The 23,261-nt window shown below is 35.6% G+C and overlaps 1 protein-coding gene across 1 annotated transcript in view; it reads right to left on the bottom strand.

Annotated features, from left to right (window-relative positions):
- Window positions 1-22,574, bottom strand: part of zbbx (zinc finger, B-box domain containing) — a 34,981-nt gene extending 12,407 nt beyond the window's left edge. Inside the window, exons 1-5 of the mRNA XM_015378266.1 lie at window positions 22,477-22,574; window positions 22,195-22,246; window positions 19,314-19,423; window positions 4,465-4,686; window positions 2,160-2,370 (exon numbers count right to left, since the gene is read on the bottom strand). Coding sequence (XP_015233752.1) covers window positions 2,160-2,370; window positions 4,465-4,506 — 253 coding nt within the window. The 5' untranslated portion in view covers window positions 4,507-4,686; window positions 19,314-19,423; window positions 22,195-22,246; window positions 22,477-22,574. The remainder of the gene's footprint in view (window positions 1-2,159; window positions 2,371-4,464; window positions 4,687-19,313; window positions 19,424-22,194; window positions 22,247-22,476) is intronic.
- Window positions 22,575-23,261: the final 687 nt, after the last annotated feature.

The raw sequence follows: 23,261 nt of genomic DNA, 5'->3' as shown, positions 1-23,261 counted from the left end.
GTTGAATCTATGCCACGAAGAATTGAGGCAGTTCTGAAGGCAAAAGGGGGTCCAACCCGTTACTAGCATGGGGTACCTAATAAAGTGGCCGGTAAGTGTATATTAAGGAGCAAAATCTCAAAATGATATATTCAGGAAAAAAACAATGAAAATTTAAGCTCATTTATTCAGATTGTGTGTGATGGGGTCAAATTTTTTAGAAATGGTTCATTTATTTATTTTTTATGTTTATCTTTTGTAACAAAATCCCAAGTGGCATTATTAACAAGAGTCCAAACAAAGTAAGATAAATGCAAATAAAGAACTTTTTGAGTTGGCACAAATCAGTAATTTCTTATTTCCCTGTGGTTTAAATATGAAACAAAGCAAAGACTGATTCTTTTGTTGAGTCTTCATAACTTGAAAGATATGAGAATGTTATACAATGTGTTCACTTTCAGAAGTCAATGGCTCTCAAAAGAATACAAGAGTACTGTGTTCGAACAGATCTCAATTTATTCTTCACATTTATAGTACAATTGTAATGAATTGTAGCTGCTTAATGGGATTTTGCTGACAACTGCGCTCCTACATCCACTGTAAAGACTTAACTTATAGAAGTTACTGAATATTCAAACAAACAAAATAAAACAAACATAAAATAACACAGCAAAGATAAAATAAGAAACGTTTAACTTTGGTTTTGTAACATATTCCTCAACGCCACCATCGTTGTTTTGTGTAGCAGGGTTACTCTCACCTGACATCCTCGGGTCACGACAGAGGTGTTATTCAGCTACTTGTTAGTCAATGAATAATCACAAAAGTTATGAAAATGTTTTCTGAAGGTTGAAAAGCTACTTTGTGTTGGTTTAAATTGAAGACTATTTTAATCAAAAACCCAATTACAGAACAATTTATTTCCAAAATAAACTTTGGTTGTGTAATTATTATGCTATTTGTTTACTATTCTTCAGATGTGACTGATATTTTTGTCATGGTGGATGAAACAGCTTTAAATAACATTCAACTTCATCCCTTAATATTTAGGTTTCAGTGCGAAATTGAGCATAAAGAAAGATGGTCCAATTAAGTCTAGGCAAACTGATTGATCTGTTAGTTAAGAAGTAGATGGAGTTGTTAATCAGTGTCGAACAGGGTCAGTGTCACTAATGGTGACATGAAACAATACCTGGACCCTACAGAGATTGCACAGGCAGTACAACTCCACCAGGATGACAAATCAGTATGTGCCAGAGACAGAGTTTGCAGTGTCTTTCAGCACAGTCTCAAAAGCCTGGTTTAGACAGTAAAAAGAAAAGCTAAACATGCATCTATAATCAGAACCTGCAAAATGATCAACACGATTGGCTTAGTGGTGAGTTAGTGTTCCATGGAGTGACACACATATGTGTACAGGATAAACAGTGGCCCCCTAACTTCGATAATGTATCATAATGAAATCTTTAAACCCACTGATGGACATAAAATTACTTAATTTAATATTCAATTATATCCTTTTTCAATTGTACTCATAGACTGAAGGAATTCTATGAATTTTTAAATACATGGATTTTTTCAAATGTCATTCAATAATGAATTGATCTATTTATTTCAATGGTATTTTTAACCCTTTCATGCGACATGCATGTATTTTAATATATTTTGGCCCTCCATACATCTCAGGAATCACATCACAATGATTGTGAAAACTATCTGGCCGCCCTCACTTAGTGTCTAAGCACCCCCACTCTGTAAACCCAGTTTTTAGCACTGATTGTTTCATTCATGACTTCAAAATCACTTTCGTCAGAACTGGATGTTTTCTTTTTTATTTTCCTCTGTTTTGGTACTGTCATTTTCTTTCTACTTACTTATGGCACATCACTTTTTTAAACTAAAATAGTAATTGTGTTTAATAAGCCTTTTTGAATCACCAGCACATTCACATCTTTTATAGGTCTAATAAAAACATGGAAGTCTCTTTATCTACATTTTTTGATGGAAATTATGATGCTATAAAATCCAAAGCTTTTGTCCAATAAGGCTTTTCCTATTTTGGGGCAGCATGGCTCTGTAGTGTAATAAATCCTGGATGCTAAACTTCTCAGTTTGCAGTTGTTACATCAAATAAAAATATAATATATTGTATTATGCCTACAACCACTTCTATAGCTCACCTGGTTTAAAGGGTGTCCACAGGACATCAGTTGTAACAAGCTTTCTTGTTCCATCTCTCCTTTCTTTCCTCCACTGCATGACAGCCGCCTGAAAAGATCTTGCAGACTCCTCCTCATTATACTGTCCTGTAAAACTGGAATTGGCCAGTTCACTGTTATCATCTTTAATTAACCCCGCTGCTTTTTCCTTTCCATGTGTCACAACCAGGACCTACAACAAAAAGAATATTTCATGAGCTTTTATGTGATGGCCAAAATGTGATGCAAGCTCCCTACATATTCTCATTACTAAAAGTGAACATTCCTCCTGATCAAACACTAAAAGCACAAAGCTACCCACCATATTCCAAACACAAGGACAAACAACATAGCTTTGACAGTTTAAATTGTCTACATTTGTTATGCCGCTGTTCATTCATAATGTTAAAGGGATGAGGATCTTTCATTTTGGAGCCATAAATACTTGTTAAAAAAGGCTTTTATCAGAATCAAGTTAATAAAAGTAGAACCAATGATTAATTTACCGCACCGCATGCTGTTCATACAGAATTAGAGGAATGAAAATGAAAAAGTGGCAGTAATTTCCTGCTTCTGGAAATCACCATAAAAAAAGGAACTCAGTTTGGTTTAAAACTCTTAATTTTACATAACTCATAGACCCAAGTTCTACAGTGATGGATCGGTCAGTGGTTTCACTGCCCAGGCCACAGGTATATAAAAAGAAAATTATCAAACGATTTTTAAAAACTAATTTAGAACACTCCCTGTTATATCATTTGACCTGCACTGTATTAAAATATAAACAACTCCCTCAGTTGATGGAGACCATATAAGATGAAAAAGAATATATTAAAAATGCAGTACATTGCCAAAGTATTCATACCCTTTGAGCTTTTTCCATTTTGCAATGTTATTTTCACGTATTTTAGTCAGACTTCATGTGATAGAGTAATATAAAGTAGCACAATGTAGCTAAATGGGAAAGAAACATAATTTTTGTATTATTGCTTTAACTCAGATGGAAAAAAGAAAATCTAAAAAAGTACCTTATTATCTAATCATTTTTTTTATTTATGATATTCTTAAATAAATCAACTGCAATCAATTGACATCCAAAGTTAGCTGATTGGTGAAGAGTACACCTGAATGTAATATTCAAGGGAGAGAGTACAGACCGAATCTAGTAATCCAGGCAAATATATTGAGAATGGAACTGGATTGTAAAGAAGAAAAAAAAATTTTTTCTTTCAGCAACTTATAAATAAAATTATAAAAATCAAGTTTATACTGATTAAATAGAAATGATTTAGTCATTAAGATTAGTGTTTGTAATGTGACTAAATAGGGACACGATTATTATTACGAGTATATAAATACTTTGTAAAGAACTATAGAACAGAATGATGTACTATATTTTACCCACAAGCTTAGTATCTTGATTGAAGCATATTTAATTCCGCATTAAACAAGCATAATGATTTGGTTTTGTTTGTTAGATCTACAGAAGATGGAGATGAAGCAGCATATCTCTGAAACTTGTGACCTCAGTTGTTTGAAAAGACTACTGTCAGAATGAGGTCAAATTGGCTATGTGGTGCAAAGAGTATAATAATGTCAATCTAACTGTTCCTAACAGACCTGCACTGCTGAGGACCCCTTTCAGTCCAGAGGTACATGCAGTTCACAAGTTTGCCTTTAGAAACAGCCTGTGGATATAGCGTCAATTAGGGGGTATTTGAAGTTCTTTCAATTGACTCGTGGAGTGCAGAGAGTAGATCTCACACTATGTAGAGGCTTGTTTGATATCTTTATAGTCCATCGTCACATCATGCGAACTGCAAATGGAATTTAATTTTACCCACAGCCAACTCCTTTTATTTTTTTTAATGCTGTATCTATTCATGAATGGAAGCTTCATTTATTCAAAACCCCAACTATAAACTAATAAGTGAAATGTGGAATGCTGCAATGGTGGGTATTTTTGAATAGCACAACTTGAAATGAAGGATTTTACATATGATTACTCAGGTTTTTATGTCACAAATGATATTTGGCATGTGAACATATTCAGAATTTGTGCTGTAGGAAAAGATATCTGCAAGCATTTAGGTTAGTCTTTCCATTTAAAATGGTTCTAAAGAGAAAATTGAGAAATTATGTGCATTTTCTATGTGTTTATGCTACAAAAGACAAATGCCAGAGTATTATTTCGTTGAATGTTTTTCTTTTCTCTATGCCTTAAAGTTATTGTAACTTCTTAAAGTTTTGATCTCAGCCCCTGATCACCACAACAGGACGGACATACCTGGCTGTATTCATGAGAGTTTTTCATCTGTTTTTCCTTCATTTTATTTCCTTTCTCTGGAATCTCATCTTCTCGTCTGCTTATTGTAGAGGATGCGATGCTGTGATTGGAATCAAGGCTTGTACTGGAATCAGGATTAGAGGTACCGGGAAAAGCGCCAGGGTTAATCTGTCTCTGGAAGCAGCTGATGTCTTGGCTGATCACATGAGCCTTTGCGTCTGTCTGCAACAGAAGACCACAGTAAATGACACCAGATCAGTACTGCTTAGTTTAAGAGGCTGAAATCACAACCTATATGTAATCTATATTGAAAGATCATCAGGAAAAGCTCAGGTACCTATTGAGAGTTTATATTACCAAAATGAAGCCCAATTGTGGCCATCAAGCAGTGATGAATGAGAGAGAAAACTACTACAGAAGAGAAGAATACATAAGAGAGTACTGCACTCCTGCAAAACTGCACAGTTAAAACAAAACAAAAGAAAAATGTATTTGAAACTAACACATTACAGCAAACTAATGAAACATTTTCAACATGGGGGGATAAGATCATTTCAGTTAAAGCCCAAAATTTGGTTATTTAAAGTTTATCCATACTGATGCCATTCTCTTGTGAAATTAACAAGGAATCTAACTGAAATGTTGTTCTTTATAAGCGGTAAAATTAGAGGAAAGATGCATAATGATAGTGGTAGTGAGATAACAGCTCTTTCCTAAATTGAAATTAACTTTAGCTTTGTTTTTTTTTTGGCTTTGATATTTTATTACTTGTATTTTTATCATTCTTGTGATGGTTTTCAAGTCAGGTTGGGATTTGGGATGGTTTTTATAGAGGTAGTCAGGTTTTACATTGTGTTTGGGCTGTAAACAGTCAGCTCTCACAAGCTCTTTAGTGCACCGCAGCACACCTAATGCCAACCACCCCACTTAACAACCTTCCTGAACTAGTTAGCCCCCACTGTTGCCACATATTCACCAAGGAAAGATGCTAGTTTTGTAATAAAAGTCCCTAGAATTCCCCAAATAACATCATCGTTTATAAGGCTTTGATTCAGCCCATAGGAATATCAACATCAGCGAGACAGACTGTGATTAAAACACTCTTAAAACTTAAAAATGAACTGTATGACATCATTTTAAGTATTTATTAATGTTCTACCTGAACCAGAAACTACATACAATCACCCTTGTCATGTTATCTATTCTAACTTAAAGACAGTTACTAGAGACACACACGGTGGATGAGGCTCTGTATGCATTAAACGCAGGGAGGGATGTTTTGGGGATGTTAATTAGTTTTGAGGTACCACAAAACAAAACTGAGAAGCCATACACACGTTACTCATTTACTCATTTTGCCTGCAGTTAGCTACAGAGTCTGACTGTCAGTAAGTGCTTTGGAGAAGGGAGGTGTTTTAGCAGCCCTCACTGCTCCCTGAAGACAATAAAGTCAGAGTGATTAGCGCTTTCACACTGTCATCAAAGTCCTTAAAAGCACACAAAAAACAGCTAGATTTTCTGCTAGTTGCTTTCATGAAAAAGAGTTGCTAGAAAGGTCACAAAAAAGTAAACGAAAAGTCACTACATATAGAGACTAAGTACAGTAAGTTAGCAATAGTGTAGCCGCCGTGCTGATGCCACGGCAACGCGATAAACAGCAAGATTGTCAGACAGTCGTTATAAAGACCAGTAGCCCACTGTTTTGGCGCTTCTGTTTTTCTGGCAATAATCCATCTAAACTAGATACCCCAAAAAACTGATGGGCTTGTTCTGAGTTGGCTTAATCAGATAAAGCTAAATCTGTAGAATTACTAACGCCTGCAAGTGATATTAGGTTCATCATTTTACCATTTGTAGGTTAACGCCCCGTCCACACGAAGTCAAAACGAACACGAAACGCTGATATTTTCCAAAACGTTTGCCGTAAAGACGGAGACGTAAAATAAATGTGAGCGTCCACACGAATGCATGAAAACGCTGCAAAATGTATGCCAGGCCTGTAAGTGGCGCTGTGGTGCCAAAGCAAAAATAAGCGACGAAATGTTGGGCATGCCCACTAATATTTATACATGGTTGCCCTGCGGGTCCATTTTCGTGGTTAAGTCAAATTCAGGTGCTGAACTATGTAACTATGTAAAGATCATTAATTCTATTCTTCCTGGAGATATTCCAGAAGAAGAAGATTCTGTTGTAAGCCCGACAGCAGGGTGAGTAGCATTAGCAGCAACGGCGCCATTGTTGTTGTGATACTGGTCGCGCATGCGTGTTTAGAGGCGACGCTATGACGCATGCTTGTAAAAAAAAATATGCGGTTAGAGCGTAAAGATGGAAACGCGAAAACGGCGTTTCGAAATCTTCCCACTCTGAAGGCTGAATAAAAAAAAGATCGTTTACAGACCCCCGAAACGCCGGCTTCGTGTGGATGAGAGGCTGGTTTGGTGAAAAATTTGTGCGTTTAGGCCAGGGTTCGTCTTCGTGTGGACGGGGCCTAAGTGTAAAACGAGCTGCTTCGGTAAATGACTGCGACTAATTTGCATGTAGTCGCTCCCTGCATTAATGCTGTGCTGATTCTTTTTCGAAGTGATAATGTGATCACGGTAAACTACTGGGACATATGTATGAAAGGGACTTGTCAAATCCACTTAAATCCAATTTATTTCACATTCTAACACCTGGTTTGTACTTTAATAAGTATCTTTGCAGTATATCAGGATTCCTAAAGAAACTAAATGACTGCTTTATGGTTCACTAATTACCCATGCATGTTAACTAGCAACTGAAACAAACGAAACAAAGTAGCTGGTGAGTTTATATATTCTTTTACCATAGGAAACTACAAGATATAAAGATACATATTTAAATCTAATAGAGGACAGAAGGTGGTTCCTTAGAAATGATTAATTAAAAAATGTACCTAGGTCTACATTAATGTCCTTACCTAAAGTAGGCTAGAATGGTATTCTTCCCTGCAATACTGCTACAGGCCGAGGTACTGTGGTACCATGACGTATTCATACTGCAGCATGAAGTTGTGCCAAAAGCCGGCAAATGTGGTCAACAAGAATTATCATTCTTATTGTTAAATATTAGACAAGAGATTTAGCACTCGCAACTCTTACTCAAATTAAAGCAGTAAATAGCAAGAGAGGCCTATTTAAAGTACATTGATAGCATAAAGCAAAGGGGATGATGCCAGACAGCTCTCTTGACCCGATTTAGAGGGCAACTCCTAATCATTTTAAGTGCTCAGACTTACATTCCTGATCTAACCTTGAAAGTAAAAACAGAAAGGTCTGTTTTAAGGAGTTAAAGAATGCTTCCCAATTTTATCTAAACAAATCCACAGACTGCAGACAGAAATGTGTGCATCATGAAAAAAAAATAATAAAAAAAGGATCAAACACAACGTATAACACATAAAAATGGGTCTTAAATTATATGTAATCAGCTATGTCCAGCATGATCAAAGGAGAAAATTCAAGGACACTGCACTGAATATATATTAGTCTGTACAGTAGGACTTGTACTGTAGTGAAAGAGATAAACACTGAATTGTTGATCTTTTTAACAACATCAAAAGGATTTTGATTTTCACCCTGAGATGTTTCTTCTTTTTTCATTTATACATTCTAAACATAATTGAGACTGTTCACTGGACATAATTTGTTTAGTTTTAAGTTATGGGTTGTTAAGATGTTTCATAGCAAATATACAAGAAAGTACAAATATTAATCTGGCAGTACCAAGTGGTAACTGTATTATATAGCAAGATGGAAGTTATGCTAAAGGTAGTTTGCTTTCCCATGGCTTTTTTCTCTTTTTAATTAAACACTGCAGGCAGTGTCTTTGGACTGACCACTAAACAGTTTGAATGAATAGTCTGTCCAAGCGACTCAGTACAGCTTTGAGGACATGTGAGTCTATGGTGAACGACAAAGTACAACACTGTGACGCAGAATTAGTCACACTGGTAAAGTTAATTATCATGACATTACCATCAGGAACATGTCAGTGCTTTATTAATGGCCGAATAAATGGTTTCTTTCACTGCATGAAGTAAGATATAGAATTCAAGGCAACACAATCGCAATATGTGAGTTCCTAAGCAATAAGAAAAGAGAATCAGCTCAATCTTTTAAGAGACTTTCAAGAAAAATGATTCAAGGAACTTTTTATTCAGACCATAGGATTATAACTCAACTGATATTAGCTTGATCATTTCCAGAAAAACATCACCTCTTACTGCTATGTTGTAATAGGACTATAAGTACAATTAGAAATTACTTTCCAAGCAGATTAATCTGTTGACTATTTTTTTTCAAATTAATCAATCAATAATGAGTGCAAAATAAAAAGGCTTAAAAGGAGATTTTTCTATATATGTTTTTTTTGTTTGTTTTCTGTTATGTGTGGGTTCATGTTTTAGACTCTGTATACTCAAGGTAATGATTAGCCAATTACCATATTAGTTGACAATTATTTAAATAATTGATTAATCAGTAATGATCAAGATTTATCATTTTAGCCCTACTTTGTTCTCTACTAACTTTACATTGACCTTGATTTCTGTGTCCACACACCGACTCACTGTTCTTTCCATCAGCAGCTTTGACAACAGGACAGTAAAGATCATTAATTCTATTAAGCGGCACAACTTCAACAGCTCCTCTAAAGCTTAGCTGATCTCTGATAGGATCAACCCTCTGATAAAAAAGCATCTACGGATTCTTGAGCCTGACAGTTATCCAGGCAACATGGAACAATTCTGAAGCCCTGTAAGTGCTTTATAATGACTGACACTGACACACTAGAAATTGGATGTGTTGCACCTTCACAGAAAATACATGATGCTTAAAAAGTTTCTATCAAGTCCAATCAAAGAAACTAAGCAAAAAAAAGCACCAGGTGACCTTTGCATTAAGCTAGTAGTTTAACCTACAAAACCCATTTTTAAGTGTGGGATACCTGCTAACCAAATGATGTCACACGTAAAGCAAAGTTATTGGGGGGTATAATTCTCTCGTAGAGGAAAGACATACTATAAAGATGTTTGATCCAGCAAACCCCAATGATCCTCTGCTTATTTAATGTAATTACACACTCCAAATCTGATTTATTGAAGCTTATACTAAAGTAAGTGCAAGTGAGAAAAGTCAGAAAAAAATGTGTTTTGAGTCTAAATTATTTCTTTCTAAGATAGCGATGTGCAGCCTGTTGGATGTATTCTGTTTATGTGTTGAGTGTATGATCTCAGGGGAGGCAAAAAAAAAAAGGTGTTTGGCCATTACACTTGCTTTTCAAGATCCCCTAATAGCAAATCAAAAAAGCCTGAACAGACAGTAGGTTGCTAAAGCTACCCTTTTTTTTCTTTTTCTGACCACTTTCCAACTGTGTTTACAGGTGCACTTTGATTGATTTTGAAGGTTTCAGTAAGAATAAATAAAGGGGCTTGGCAGATCATCTAAAAGCATCTGAAACTCTCAATGTGATAGTGTAATTGTAGTGCAGAGGGTTCAATGTACAAACATAAAACCCCAAAAATCAAATGCAATAGCTACTTTAACCTAAAAATGTATACCTGGCTTGGGGACTGGGGGAATACGGATGAAAATTAGCACTCCTTAGCTAACTCGGATATATTTACATTGTTTTAATGTTGATTAATGTACACTGTCTCCTTTCAAATAAACAATAAATAAAAATAAATTCAAGAAACTATGGCTTTGAAATTCCAATTTATCATATCCATGTTCACTTTTCCTGATGATTTCAACAATTGTGCACTTCTGATATTACGTAGTAAAAGTGTAAAGCATTGTTAAAAAAAAATGGAAATGTACATAAAGTGAAAGGAAGACTTGATGCTCATACTTGTGCAATTAAGTATAAGTTAGATAAAACACAAAAGCTAAAAAACAATTAAGTCTGAAACAGTAAAACTACACTTCTCACACAGAGACTGAGAACAAATCCCATAATTTTTAATTCTGATTTTTAAAGACAAATATATTATGTGGTGCACAATAACATCTTTATGTTGGTTAACCATCATTTGTTCATCAAATGAGGAGCAAATTGAAATAAAGCCCATAGTTTGAACGTAAATAGTTGTGATAAACTGAAAAAATAAATTAAGGTAATTGTTGCATGAAAAATGACAGCCACCTTCAAAACACTGACACATAAACATCACAACACCAAAAGATTTTATTACAACTGAAGACACAATGATCCCAGTCAGAACAGTAATACATAGTGACAGCACATCCAAATAAGTCAATCTTTTACTAAACAGCTTCTGGAATGGCTGACAGCTGTAAAACCAGCATCTTAAGAGTACCTTTTATGATGGAGAAAAACAATTAAAATTCCCCTTGGCACAAGTCTTTGTGCCTTTTATTTCATCAGTCTTTCTGTTTCCCAATCTGCACTTCAAAGTGAAAGTCTTTGATTCAATTTTTGTTTTCTTTTTATTCTCTTTTAGATCTTGTAACTGTGGGAGAGAGATGTAGGATGATTACAGAAATATGACCTACTGAAAACAAATATTGAAGCATGCTGCATGTTTTTCAGAGTGGAGCTAAAAAACAAAAAGTGGATGAGAATGATCTGACAGGGAATAAAAGAAAAACGACACAATGACAGAGAAAAGCTTAATTAAACAGGAAAATTCTCCCTTAAATAATGTTTTCAAAAATGACCTGATGACATTTTGCTATGTTGCAGCTTTCCACGCCCTTTTTCATATGCCTTAATGAGCCATAGATGATGGTGAATCCACTGATCATTATGGAGCCAGGTCTTTGTTTGTAAAAGGCTGACCAGGTAAGAAAAAACGTTTCTGATGATTGTTTTACTCTGTAACTCATCCTCGCTTGCTCCTCATCAGAGGGGGAAGCATAATTTTTTTCTTTTTTTTTTTTAGAGGAAAATCAAACAGGATTAGCATAGGGGGGAGATATGCCTGCGTCAGCTGCATGAGCATAATCCCCAGTCTGTATTCTGCCAAAATACACAGTTTGGCATTACTACTGGCTAAAGCGAGGATAGAAGCCCAAATGAGCAGTGAAAAGATACAGAAAGAATAAGGTTTGTCTCTTGTGGTTTCATAGAGCTTTTTCAAGACTATGCAGTTTTTGTCTCAGCCCATCCATGTGCGTTGTTTATTCAATTCAATTTGCATTCCAAAGGCCCATTAATGTGTTAAATTCACAAATGATAAAGTACTGAAAAAAAATGTAAACAATGATGTTTAGCATTTAAAAAACTCAATATTTATGCACAAAATGGATATGATAGTCACATCAAAGTCTTCAGCATTGAATGCAATGAAAAATGTATAAATGTATTTTTTTCAAAGTATGCTAAAGTATAATTGAGCAGACCTTTATGTTATGAAAACAATGTTGTTATGGTTTTGTTTGTGCAAAGAGATTTGGGCTTTGATATTCATATTCCTTTCCTGGGTTTTAGTTATCAGAATGTGATCATTTACATATCAGCCTTGTTTTATTTCACAAATACTGGTTATTTCCTGTCCCCTGCTGCTCTGGCTTCATGGTTGTCTTGGCTGTCTCAGTTCTGTATATATAAGGTCTTGACTTTCCTTCCTCCTTTGTTAAACTGGGGTCACACTACATGACTTTATAAAGTCTATACAGATTTTAAAAAGACTTGGAGTTCATTCAAACAGAATGCTTTCTCCAGATTTTTGGTCCATGACTTTTGAAAATCTCATGAAGTGAACCTGCTGAGGGATCACAGTCAACATGATTTATCAAACCAACTAAAGCCAACAGAACTAAACTCTCATTGAAATTCTTGTGCCAATTTAAAGGAACACACATAAAGTAGGTGCCCATAATGGAATACATTCTCAGAATACAGATGGCAATATTTTTCTTCCACTTCACCATGATATCAGGTAATAAAAATAAAAAAAATCAGTTTATCTCACTCATTATTATGATTTGTACAGTGTTGAATTTGTGGGTTTGAAAATGAAAATGTTAGATTGAATTAAAAATACTGAATCAATTGTAGCTGCATTGAATTAATGCATTTTTAGAAATTCTGATAAATTTACTCAGTTTGGAAAATACTCTATTTGGAAATAGCAATTATTTAAATTAAGCACCATTACCTAGCTTTTTTGGTTATTATTTAATATATTGCCGTCTTACTTTTTGGATTCTTTCTTAGTTTTTGTCCTTTAATTTCTTTGGTACAACTAAAGGATTCTAATGTACTTTATCTCAAAAAACAGCTTGTGTAATTTCCCTGCTTATACAGTCACTAAAGCTACTGATGAGTTAACACTACCAAATTGTGTCTCGATTTCACTCAAAAACTTCAAGCCTGTTTGTTGGACAGTAAGGTCAGTTCTGATTCCTTCTCACTTTTAGGCTCAGGGGTGGCAAAAAAAAAAAAAAAAAAAAAGATGTTTGACCTATACACTTGCTTTTCAGGATCCCCTAATAGCAAATCAAAAAAGCCTGAACAGACAGCAGGTTGCTAACGCATTTTGTGCTAGCTCGCCATGCAGACTTACGGCATATACAGCAACCTGCAAAGACTGAAAATTATAGCTTAAAAGTGTAAAAAAAAAATCCAGATTGTTTAATAAAGTTTGAAGAATTGTTTTCAGTTTGATTAATAGATAACCCTTAGATTGGTTACACCTTATATTCTATAAGACATTTAACTTGTTTTTTTTTTAGAACTACCTTGAACCTCCTGTGACTTGCAATGGCTTTAAAGTAATGTTTTAAATATATTTTAATGGATGTCATTTTCACATGTGACATAATTTATTTATTATTTATATACCGGTATATAAAGAAAATTATTTTTAATACAATTACAGCTCAATTGGTGCAGGGATGTTAATTTTATGTTGGCCATGAGTAGATGAGTAATAGCTTCTGTCATTTCTCACCTTGTTGACTTTACGGTGATTTGATGAGGACAGTCCCTTTTTTCAATGAACACAAGAATTTTGTCAATATAAACAAATATAAGAACAGTTCATGAATGCATGCATCTCTTAAACCAGGGGTCCTCAACGTTTTCCAGGCCAAGGACCCCCAAACTGATGGCAAGATGGAGCAGGGACCCCCTAATTATATATATTCTATGAAATAGTGTTATATCAAACTGGTCCTATAGTCACTCTATTACATATGGTGTAATGAAACGAAAGTAATTTCGCCCTGGGATTATTAAAGTATTTCTGATTCTGATTCCTGGTTGATGGGACAGGTGTTGTGAATAAAACGGTGCCCAGCTTGAAAGAGCTCCTGTGTGTCGCTGAATGTGTGCATTGATGCCTGGAAGACATCTTCTGCCTCCATTTATCTGTTTACTACAGTGTGTTAAATTCATGTTTAATGTGGATTTAAAGACATTTAAATTAGTGGAAAAAATTGAAGGAGAGAATATAAAAAATAAGTCTAATCAACTAAAACTTTTGCGACCCCCATGCAGTACCTCTGTGGACCCCCTAGGGGTCGCAGACCCCCTGTTGAAGACCTATGTCTTAGACCATACCATAATGCTGCCTTAAAGTTGTAATCAGTAGGTTGTAAAAGTGTTTATAACTAATGAAAGAGCTGACGTCATGCAGTAACTGTTTATCTAAGCATTTATATTCATATATGTCTCATTTAGGTCTTATTAGATTGAATTGCTACTTTGTGAGTAACAGAAACATATATTATATGCAAAAGGGTTCATTTAAAACATAGTTTCTGCACATCTTAAACAGAACACACCATCTCGATAGACAAGAGCAGTGCTAGGCAACCACATGTCTACTGATTATCTGCAGCCAATCGTCACATTAAATTGTCAAATTTACTATGACAACAGTTTATTGGGAAATTGATTTTTATTAGACTTTATCAAATCTTGTTTCAAAAAGATAACTAGAAATAGATTTTCATTTCCCTATCAGTCCAGGAGTTAGATATCAGATTTATTTTCTTTTACAACTTGGTCACACTTTAAGCATCACTGAGAGCATATTCTTTATCTGAGGCAACTTCAATGAGGCATTTATTGATAAAATAAGATCCAGATAAAAAAAAAAAAAGATTTTGATTGCATTAACTATTTTTGAGTTGTTATGGTCTCAGACTAAGTAAAGTACATGGGGGTTGTTTGTGCATCACAACACTATTTAGGCACACTACTGCAAACCCAACAGAGTTGCATCAAATATAAAATCAGTACTTTGTGCTTGAACGATTATGAGCTGTATTATATTGTATGAATTGAGCATAAATTAAAAGCTGTTTGTTTTGGTTTGCTCATTTGAGCGAAAAAAGCAGTTGTTTGGTTAACTTTGCAATTCTATAGAGAAAACAACCTGTTTGTACAAACCAAGAGATAAACAACTGCAGTTAACAGCAGTTAAAAGTCATACAAAAAATGTACATTACTCTTTTATTTAGCTTTAGATCATTCAAATCAGATAGTTCTAATTCAAGTTTGTGAAATGGGTCTCTTTTGTATTCCAGAAATTACTCTACCCAGTTCTATTGAACGTTTGGAGTAGCCAGATGGTCCCCAATGCTCCTCACTGCATTATATACCAGCTCTTTCTTGTCTACACCTCTCTCACTTATTATTTGTATCCAGAATAGGACTGGCTTTATTATCTCAGTATTTCATAATTAAACTGCTGGCTACTGACAAGAAAGGCACCTGTTAAAAATGAACACATGCCAACTAACAGAAACAGATGTATTGTAGAGGTAAATTTTGATATATTACTGACTTAAAATTAAGCCAGGTAAAGTAGGAGAATGAGTAAAACTTAAGTAGAGCAGACCTGTAAGATATATAACTGAAACTGAAGTGACTGAACATGGATAGGGAACAGGCTTAATACACATGTGATACAGCTTCTATGAATAAAGATCCTGCTGTGGAGCTTCAGTGCCCCCTTCTGTTAAAACCTGTCAAAGAGGCTTAAGTTGTAGTGCTCAGTATAAATCACAACAGAGACAAAGACTCTCTTCAGTATGTATGCACGGGGATATGGGTACAATATGACTGAGAGCCATGGAGGATGTATTAAAGACAAAAATGTAAAGATTTGTGCAATAACCTGTGCCGTAGTCCTTTAAAAGGGCTTAGAGCACACCTACTGTGCAGGTTCACATTCCTTTACCCTTCTTTAGTAGCAATCTGTGAAAACCTGTTTAAACTTAAACTTGAGCATTACCCTATCTTCCAACCTCATCTTTGCCAGACAAACTTTGACAGAAGGAGTACTGAATTTACCCTCTGGCAGGGATTTTAGGAACAACAGAAGTGCTTTTTTTGTACATGTACCTTATGTCACTGCACCAGGAGAACATGAGATGTGCATATGCATTTTTGGGCATCTTTAGGGAGGTCATTATCACTGCAACTTAAAAGATCCTCAAGTCATAGAGGGGATAAAAAAACACTGCATCAGCAGGTGAAGGAGATATGCCCAGCCTAGGTGGATGGTCCACAGAGGCAAGGTGGGGGTGAATACGACACAGTGATGGAATAATAATACACTAAAAGAGCAGGCTTTTAAGGCAAAAAATTAAAAGTAAAATAAAATCTCAATATTTCTTTTCACATACTGCTTGATTTCTTTCATTCAGTATTTTAAACTTCCATATATTTTTAACTATAACAAAAATATTTTAAAAGCATTACAAGCAGGTAGAGTTTCTATCAACCTTTTTCCAATGACTAATAATGTGTCTCTATCAAATTCTATGTCAATTTCTACCAAGATGAACTACATGTAAACAACCTGTGTCAAGCACAGTAGATGCAAATTAAAACATGTAGGAATGTTTACATTTACATTTAAACTGGATAACCTATTCATACCCTCTAATCGTTTAACAAAAATGACTTTCATAAATGGTCTTACAACACGGCCAGGAATAGGGTGGGTGAATGCAGATTTGTTGGACTTCTAGGCTAAAGCTAGACTAAAGTTAGTTTCAAGGCTTTTCAGAATGTACACATAGAAATATATGTAAGCAATTTTCCCAAGTTCTCTCTGAAGAAAAAAAGACACTTCGAGTGGCAGTGTAAGTCACATCCTGTTTGACTGAATATTCCACAAAGAAATGAGGGACTGCCTGCCAGAAAAATAAGGCAGCATAAATCAATAAAAGTGCTTTCACTAAGCTGCTTTGATAGTTCTCCTTTTACAAAAAGCTAGATAATTTTTCAAAGAAGATATTTAATGGTACTGTGGAGGATTTTTTTTCCACTTTAGAAAAAATACGCGTGAATTTCTCCTCGAGCATGCCTTGTTAAAAATGTGCTGTTCTCATAGCTCATACAAGCTTACTGTGTCCACACACAGCTGGGACTATGTAGTGGACTTTATAGCAAACTCAGTTAACTGACTGTTCAGACAAATGATCACTGCTTTTTGCTCCAGTGGTCACGTAATTCCTCATCAACTGCGCGTTGCCTGCGCTATTTTTGCTATTAGTCGCTGATGTCGGGTCCCTATGTGGACAGAGGGTTGCTGTGACAGCAAATCCCGTAATGTTTTGCTAGGAGAGCTCTCTACACAAAGCATTCTGGGATATATCTGCCTCTTCTGAGGCCTTTCTTTTCTTCTAATGCACTTCGACACTTTTTCTCTTAGGACCCTCAGCCATTTTCAAAGGACAGCGGTGAGAAAGTTGAGCTTCAATGAAACCGTAACTCGCCACAGATAAGATTCTGAAAGTGTGCATGCAAGGAAAAAGATAGCTAACGGGGTGAACGCGTAGGACGGCCTTACGTTAACATATCACCAGAATGATTGACAATTAGAAGGACCACTTATTTAGATGATCCACCTGGAAATAAAAGATCGTCCTCTATACCTTTAATGTATGTATTTCCATGAACATTTTTAAAGGTAATTAAATGCCACTGTTTTATTAAAGCTCTTTTTTTGTTTTATTTGTTTGTTCTTGGCTTATACTAGAAACTGATTAGGAGAACATGGCACTAAAATCAACAACTTAATAAAATTGTTGTTAAAGAATACATAGCAAATTTCCAGCCTCAGTTTGGAAATGAATCTCTCTTCCTTTCACAGTTATTTAGTTCTTGTTTATCCAATAAGATCCTCATAATCACAGTAAGTTATGCTATGTGTAATGTGTATAGCATTAATTCTTTATTCTGAAATGCTGCTTCTATTAGAGAGCATGTCTGTAAGCATGCACGCAAATACTTACAGCTGTTACACAGTAGTTTGATAGCATACCGTAAAACACAGCCTCATTTTCCTCCTCCGGGCATGAGGATAAATTACAGTCACTCCCTGGGGATGAGGCTTCCCTATCAGGTTCCAAGCAGCATATCACTACATTCTGCGCTTCTATGCAGAAAGTAAGGTAGGCAGTTTTTCCAGCCCTTTTTTCCCCTTTTTGTCGAGATGACACTGAAAAGATTGTGCAGAGTCTGTGTGCCTGTGGGGCATTGGTAAATTATGTCCAACTCTGAGTCATGACTTCAGACAAGCCTAAATGCACTTATGGCAAGAAGTTTGCATTTGCAGGTGTATTTGAGCAGCTGTGTGCATAAGTGCTTTTTCAGACAGTGGTGTGGAGATAGCTGTAAAGCTTCCCTATATCACAATCATTATATGGTACAAGAGCTATGTAAAATGTCTGCATATTAGGGCATTGTGTGTATCTGTGCTTGCATTCTGTCTATGTGTCCGCCCAGAATGCTATACAGTAAGTGCTGACATTAAACCTATCGCTATGGAAGGCTGGGGGCATTGGCCACTTTAATAGACAGCTCAATGCCATCATCAGCGCATGCACTTTCAGGCAAATTACCACATCAGATTTGAATGCATTTTGTGTGCTGGATTTGAATAACTTATTCCACAACATAAAAGGGCAGGATGTCAACTCAGCCAACTCAACCCCTCCTCCTCCTTCATATTCTCTGTGAGTCTGTCTTGCTCTCACAGCCATCACTTGGAGGCATCAGTAGTAAATTAAAGACAGCTAAATATATAGTAAAACATAAGGAAAAAAATCATAACAAGGAGTTATTCACTTTTTTTCACACAAAGATTTAGGAGTAGCTGTCGCACCTCCAGAGCTGGAGAAAGAAGACTGAGAAAAAGTAAACAACAGAGCCCTTAGGGGCAGTATCGATGAATGGATCCAACTAAACAGTTATCAGTGCAAACACAAACACTCAGATCGACTGTTTGATAGGACAGTTGAGGTGTCGCAAAGGAGGAGAGAAGATAAAGAATCCCAGGTAAACAAGACACAGGGAAGACAACTTCATTATAAAGCAGATTGAAGGGAGGGAAAGGAGTAGGGAGATAAAGTGTTTGGTACGAAGAAAGATGGATAAACCTAATGATCAAGAGGGAAACAATAAGGAGATAATGGGCATCTGAATGACAGCAGAAAGTGAAAGTGAAGAGGAGACAAAGAACAGAATTACTGTAAATCAAGAGGCATCTCAGAGAACAATGCATACAAATGAAATCAACAGATGAATGGCGAGAGAGTAGGAACAGGGTTGAAAAAGAATGGGCAAAAACAAGTAAAATTTGCGATTTAAGATTCAATTTCTGAATGTAGCTCAAGTTCATTACTACCTGAGCTTAAAACCAAATGTAAATATTTATGCTTTGGCAAAAGGATAAATATAGACTGCATAAACTTTATTTCAACTGATAAAGGGACTCATCCAATAGATGCCAGTAAGCAATAACAAAGTGACAACATGTGGCTTTGTCTTCAAATGTTTCCTTAAAAGTGAGTAAATTAAAATACACAGAGAGTAAATATCAAATGTATTTCTGTCCTTACTAATTTAGTTGTCTTGGTTTCACATGGTCTTGAGATCGTTGCCTTTACTCTGCTTGTCAGTCCAGTACCAGAGGTAGGGACAGAATGGGAAGCTGCTGACTGAGGTGGGTCTGTTAAGAGTAAACACACTGATTTTGACACCTGGCACAGGGACTTTATCTTTATTGACATTTGGATTGTACTTGCATAATGAACTGGCAAACACAATCCAAGCACATTTTTAAGAAAAGGAAATAGTGTGCACAAGACTTTGCTGAAGAACTTGTGTGGATCTCAAAGTAACTTGTTTTTTCCTAATCATATGTTTTTTTACAAACAAAGGTAAGCATAATGTTGATGCACAACTGGAATAATTAAGTATTTCAATTCTGTTGTGAAATGCATCTCATACTGATGATATGATCCAAAACAACCTTTTGCAACACCAACTAACAATATAAATGGAATCCCAGCTGTACTTACCGTTTGATATTTTCGATAACCGATATCAGGACATTTTGAATCCTCCTAAATCAAAGTGTTATATGAATCACTTCTTTATATAAACAAATACACTCTTGTGCACCTGCCTTACTTTTCAATGTTGTAAAAAGATGAACAATTAGGAAAATAATACTCCTATACACCTTCCTTTGCATGTACAGAGGGTAAAAGAAGAATCAAACATGTCACCATTTTTCTCAGTAAAGTTTATAGAGGTGCTATCAACATGACATTTTCAGATGTCAGTTACAATCCATGCAATCCACACAAACAAAGAAATTGACCCATAGATTTATCAAAATTAAGTTTTGTGCAATAATGTGGAATGTCATAGGAATAAAGTATTGAACACGTGAAGAAAGGCAGGATCAACAAGGCATAGAAAGCCAACAAACCACCTAAAATCTCTCAGTAATTAAAAAGCCTCCTACTGTACTCCTTGTGAGTGCAAAATATTATCAGCTGGTTCACTCGCAAATGATGGCCTATAAAAAGTTGTCTGGTATCACACAAAAAATATCTCATGTTGTGTAAAAGCAAGGAGCTTTCACAAGACCTTGGCAACCATATTGTTCCAAATGATAATGATTACAGAAGGATTTCTAAACTTCTAAATGTTCCAGTGAGCAATGTTGGGACCATAAACCGGAAGTGGAGAGATCATAATTTCACCATAAAGCGACCATGATATGTTCTTGAAGTGAAAAGAATTATCTGAAAAGTAGTGCAAGATTCCAATACTACTTGTGGAGAGCTTCAGAAAGACCTGGAAGAAGGTACAAATGTTTAGAAGAAAACAATAAGTAATGCACTCAACCTCCATGGCCTGTATGTACAATCACCACGCAAGACTCCATTGCTGAAGAAAAAGCATGTTGAAGTGCATGTAAAGTTTGCTGCCCTACATTTAGACAGCATATGGTATGGACAAACCTCAAATAATTCATGGAAGGATGAATGGAAAAATATAGAGACATTCTTGATAAAATCTACATCCATCTACCTGGATGATGAAGATAAAATGTGGGTTTCAGCAAGACAATGTCCCCAAACACACAGCCAAGGAAACTCTCAATAGGTTTCAGAGAAAGAAAATAAAACTGCTAGAATGGCCTAGCCAATCACCTGACTTGAGTCCAACAGAAAATCTATAGAAAAAATGAAAGATAAGCAGAAGGGGCCTGGGAAACCTTAAAGATTTGAAGACTGTTTGCATAGAGGAATGAGCCAAAATCACACCTTAGCAATGCATGCCACCAATTTCCCCATAGAGGAGGCATCTTGAACCTGTCATTTCCAAAGGCTTTTGTTACAAAGTATTACATAAATTTCTGAAAGGGTGTTTAATACTTTTCCCTCTGTGATTTCACTTTATAACACAACTTTAATTTTGGACATCTATCATTAGATGTTTTGTATATGTGGATTGCAGTGATTGTTAGCATCATCTGGTGAAAATGTCATGTTGATAGCACCTCAAGAAATATATTAACCGAGAAATTGGTTTCATGTTCAAAACTTATATCACCCACTGTAAAACACATACAGTAATCTGAACCCAAGCTAAACAATATCAACTCCACAGCATGACAATCCCATCTCTGAGATAAGAATCCTACAAAATATTGCAGTTTGAGGGAATTTGGCTACAAAATCTTTGCATCAATGAGTAATAACATGACTCATGCTACACTACGCAGACACTCTATCTTCACTGGGAAAGAGTTACCATGCTTTTTAAAGTGAATTACAAAAAAAGAAAATTAAAAACAATCCACTGGACTTTGTTGCCAAGTTTGAAGATGATTTGCTTCCCATCCAGGAAGCTTTCTCAATTCAAAAGTTCAGGAATAGCTTTGAGTTTGAGGTTTTATACAGCAGCCCAACAAAGCCTTGTTTTTTTTTTTGTTTTTTTTGAAATCATACAAATTAAAACAGATGAAGGACTCCACCCCATTGGGATGGTGTCATTTTGGCATCTTTATGGCTTCCACTATGACGTGGATGACTAAGAATCTTCACCTATGTTTTTAAGCTAAGTTTTAAGGTGATAGCAGCCTGTCCAACTTTCTGATTTGTGTAACTAATACTTATAGTCCATCTGCGGGGCACTCATAGAGGCATGAACATTGAGAACCAAATGCTCCATTGGTGCTAATACTGTATATATGTGAACACTGTTTGACCCTACAGTATAAGCTCTACCTATTGCTAGAAATATCTCTAAACTAAAAACTATACTATGGTACCCATGTTTAAGGCATTTGAATTGGAATCGGTTCCAATATGCTTTCAAAAAGGATAACCGATAGATTGACAGGTCCAAATATTTTGTACAGGTCTACTTTATGGTACAAACATGTTGAAGCTGTGCCTAATTATAGTTTCAAACTCTCACCTATTGATGTGTCATCCTTCAGAACTCTGATCTTCAGTTTTCCAGCTAAAAGCTGTGAAAAATGACAATCAAAATGGTTAATATCTAATTATACCCTCAGTTCAAAGGATTGCTTGATTTATTTATTTTTTGTTGGCATTAATAACATAGAATACCCTAATGGTGTAGCTGTATGTGCTGCAAGATTTTAAGATTTGAAAATAAACATAAATCAAGCTCAGAGTTGCAAGATTGGTTCCACAAAACAGGAGGAAAGGATTTGGAGTAAAAACTTTACTTTACTTTCTGGAATTTGTTGTCCTCGTTCCTCTCGGATCTGTTTTGGTGAGAGGTTCTGTTTGAAGAAATATATTGTCCAAATCTCCCTTTAAAGTCTTTTGAACATCTAAAAGAGAAAAAGAATACAAACAAACACACAAAATGATTTTTCAGAGTATTGTAATGTAGTAACACAAGTACAGTTACTGTAAATCTGGTATTTGCTGTGCCAGAAATCAGATTATTGAATACACTTTTATAAAGCTATATACTCATCAACAATACACTCATTTGATAGTGACATTAATAATTTATTTAGACAAAGTAACACTTCCTCAATTATCTGATAATCAGGCCAGGACCCAGAATTCACCGCTAACAGCAGATGAATTGTAGGAAGCTGTGAAAGGCACGGCAGATATTAAGGCTCTGATGGATTTCCAGTAGAATTCTATACAGAATTCTGGAATATCTTGTAACCAACATTCCACAGAATGCTACAGGACACCAAGGAGAAGGGCAGGCTTCCACCAAATATGAATTCTGCAAATATTAGTCTCCTGCTAAAACATGACAAAGATTCTGTCTATATTCTTACCTATATTTCTGATTAAGATAAACCTTAAAATATATAATCTGCTCTTCTCTGAACGGTGCGACCATCGCTATATCTGTAGGTTGAGTCTTTGGCAGCCCACACCTGTTATTAAGCAAGTTTTCCCTCTGAAGAAGCTTTGCAAATCCTTTACACACGATGATACCATGGGAGTTTGGTTCCAGGTGTTCACGGATACACACTACTACTAAAA

Source organism: Cyprinodon variegatus, unplaced genomic scaffold (assembly GCF_000732505.1).
Source record: "Cyprinodon variegatus isolate N-32 unplaced genomic scaffold, C_variegatus-1.0 Scaffold168, whole genome shotgun sequence".
NCBI lineage: Eukaryota > Metazoa > Chordata > Actinopteri > Cyprinodontiformes > Cyprinodontidae > Cyprinodon > Cyprinodon variegatus.
This window is presented reverse-complemented; position numbering and strand designations above follow the sequence as displayed.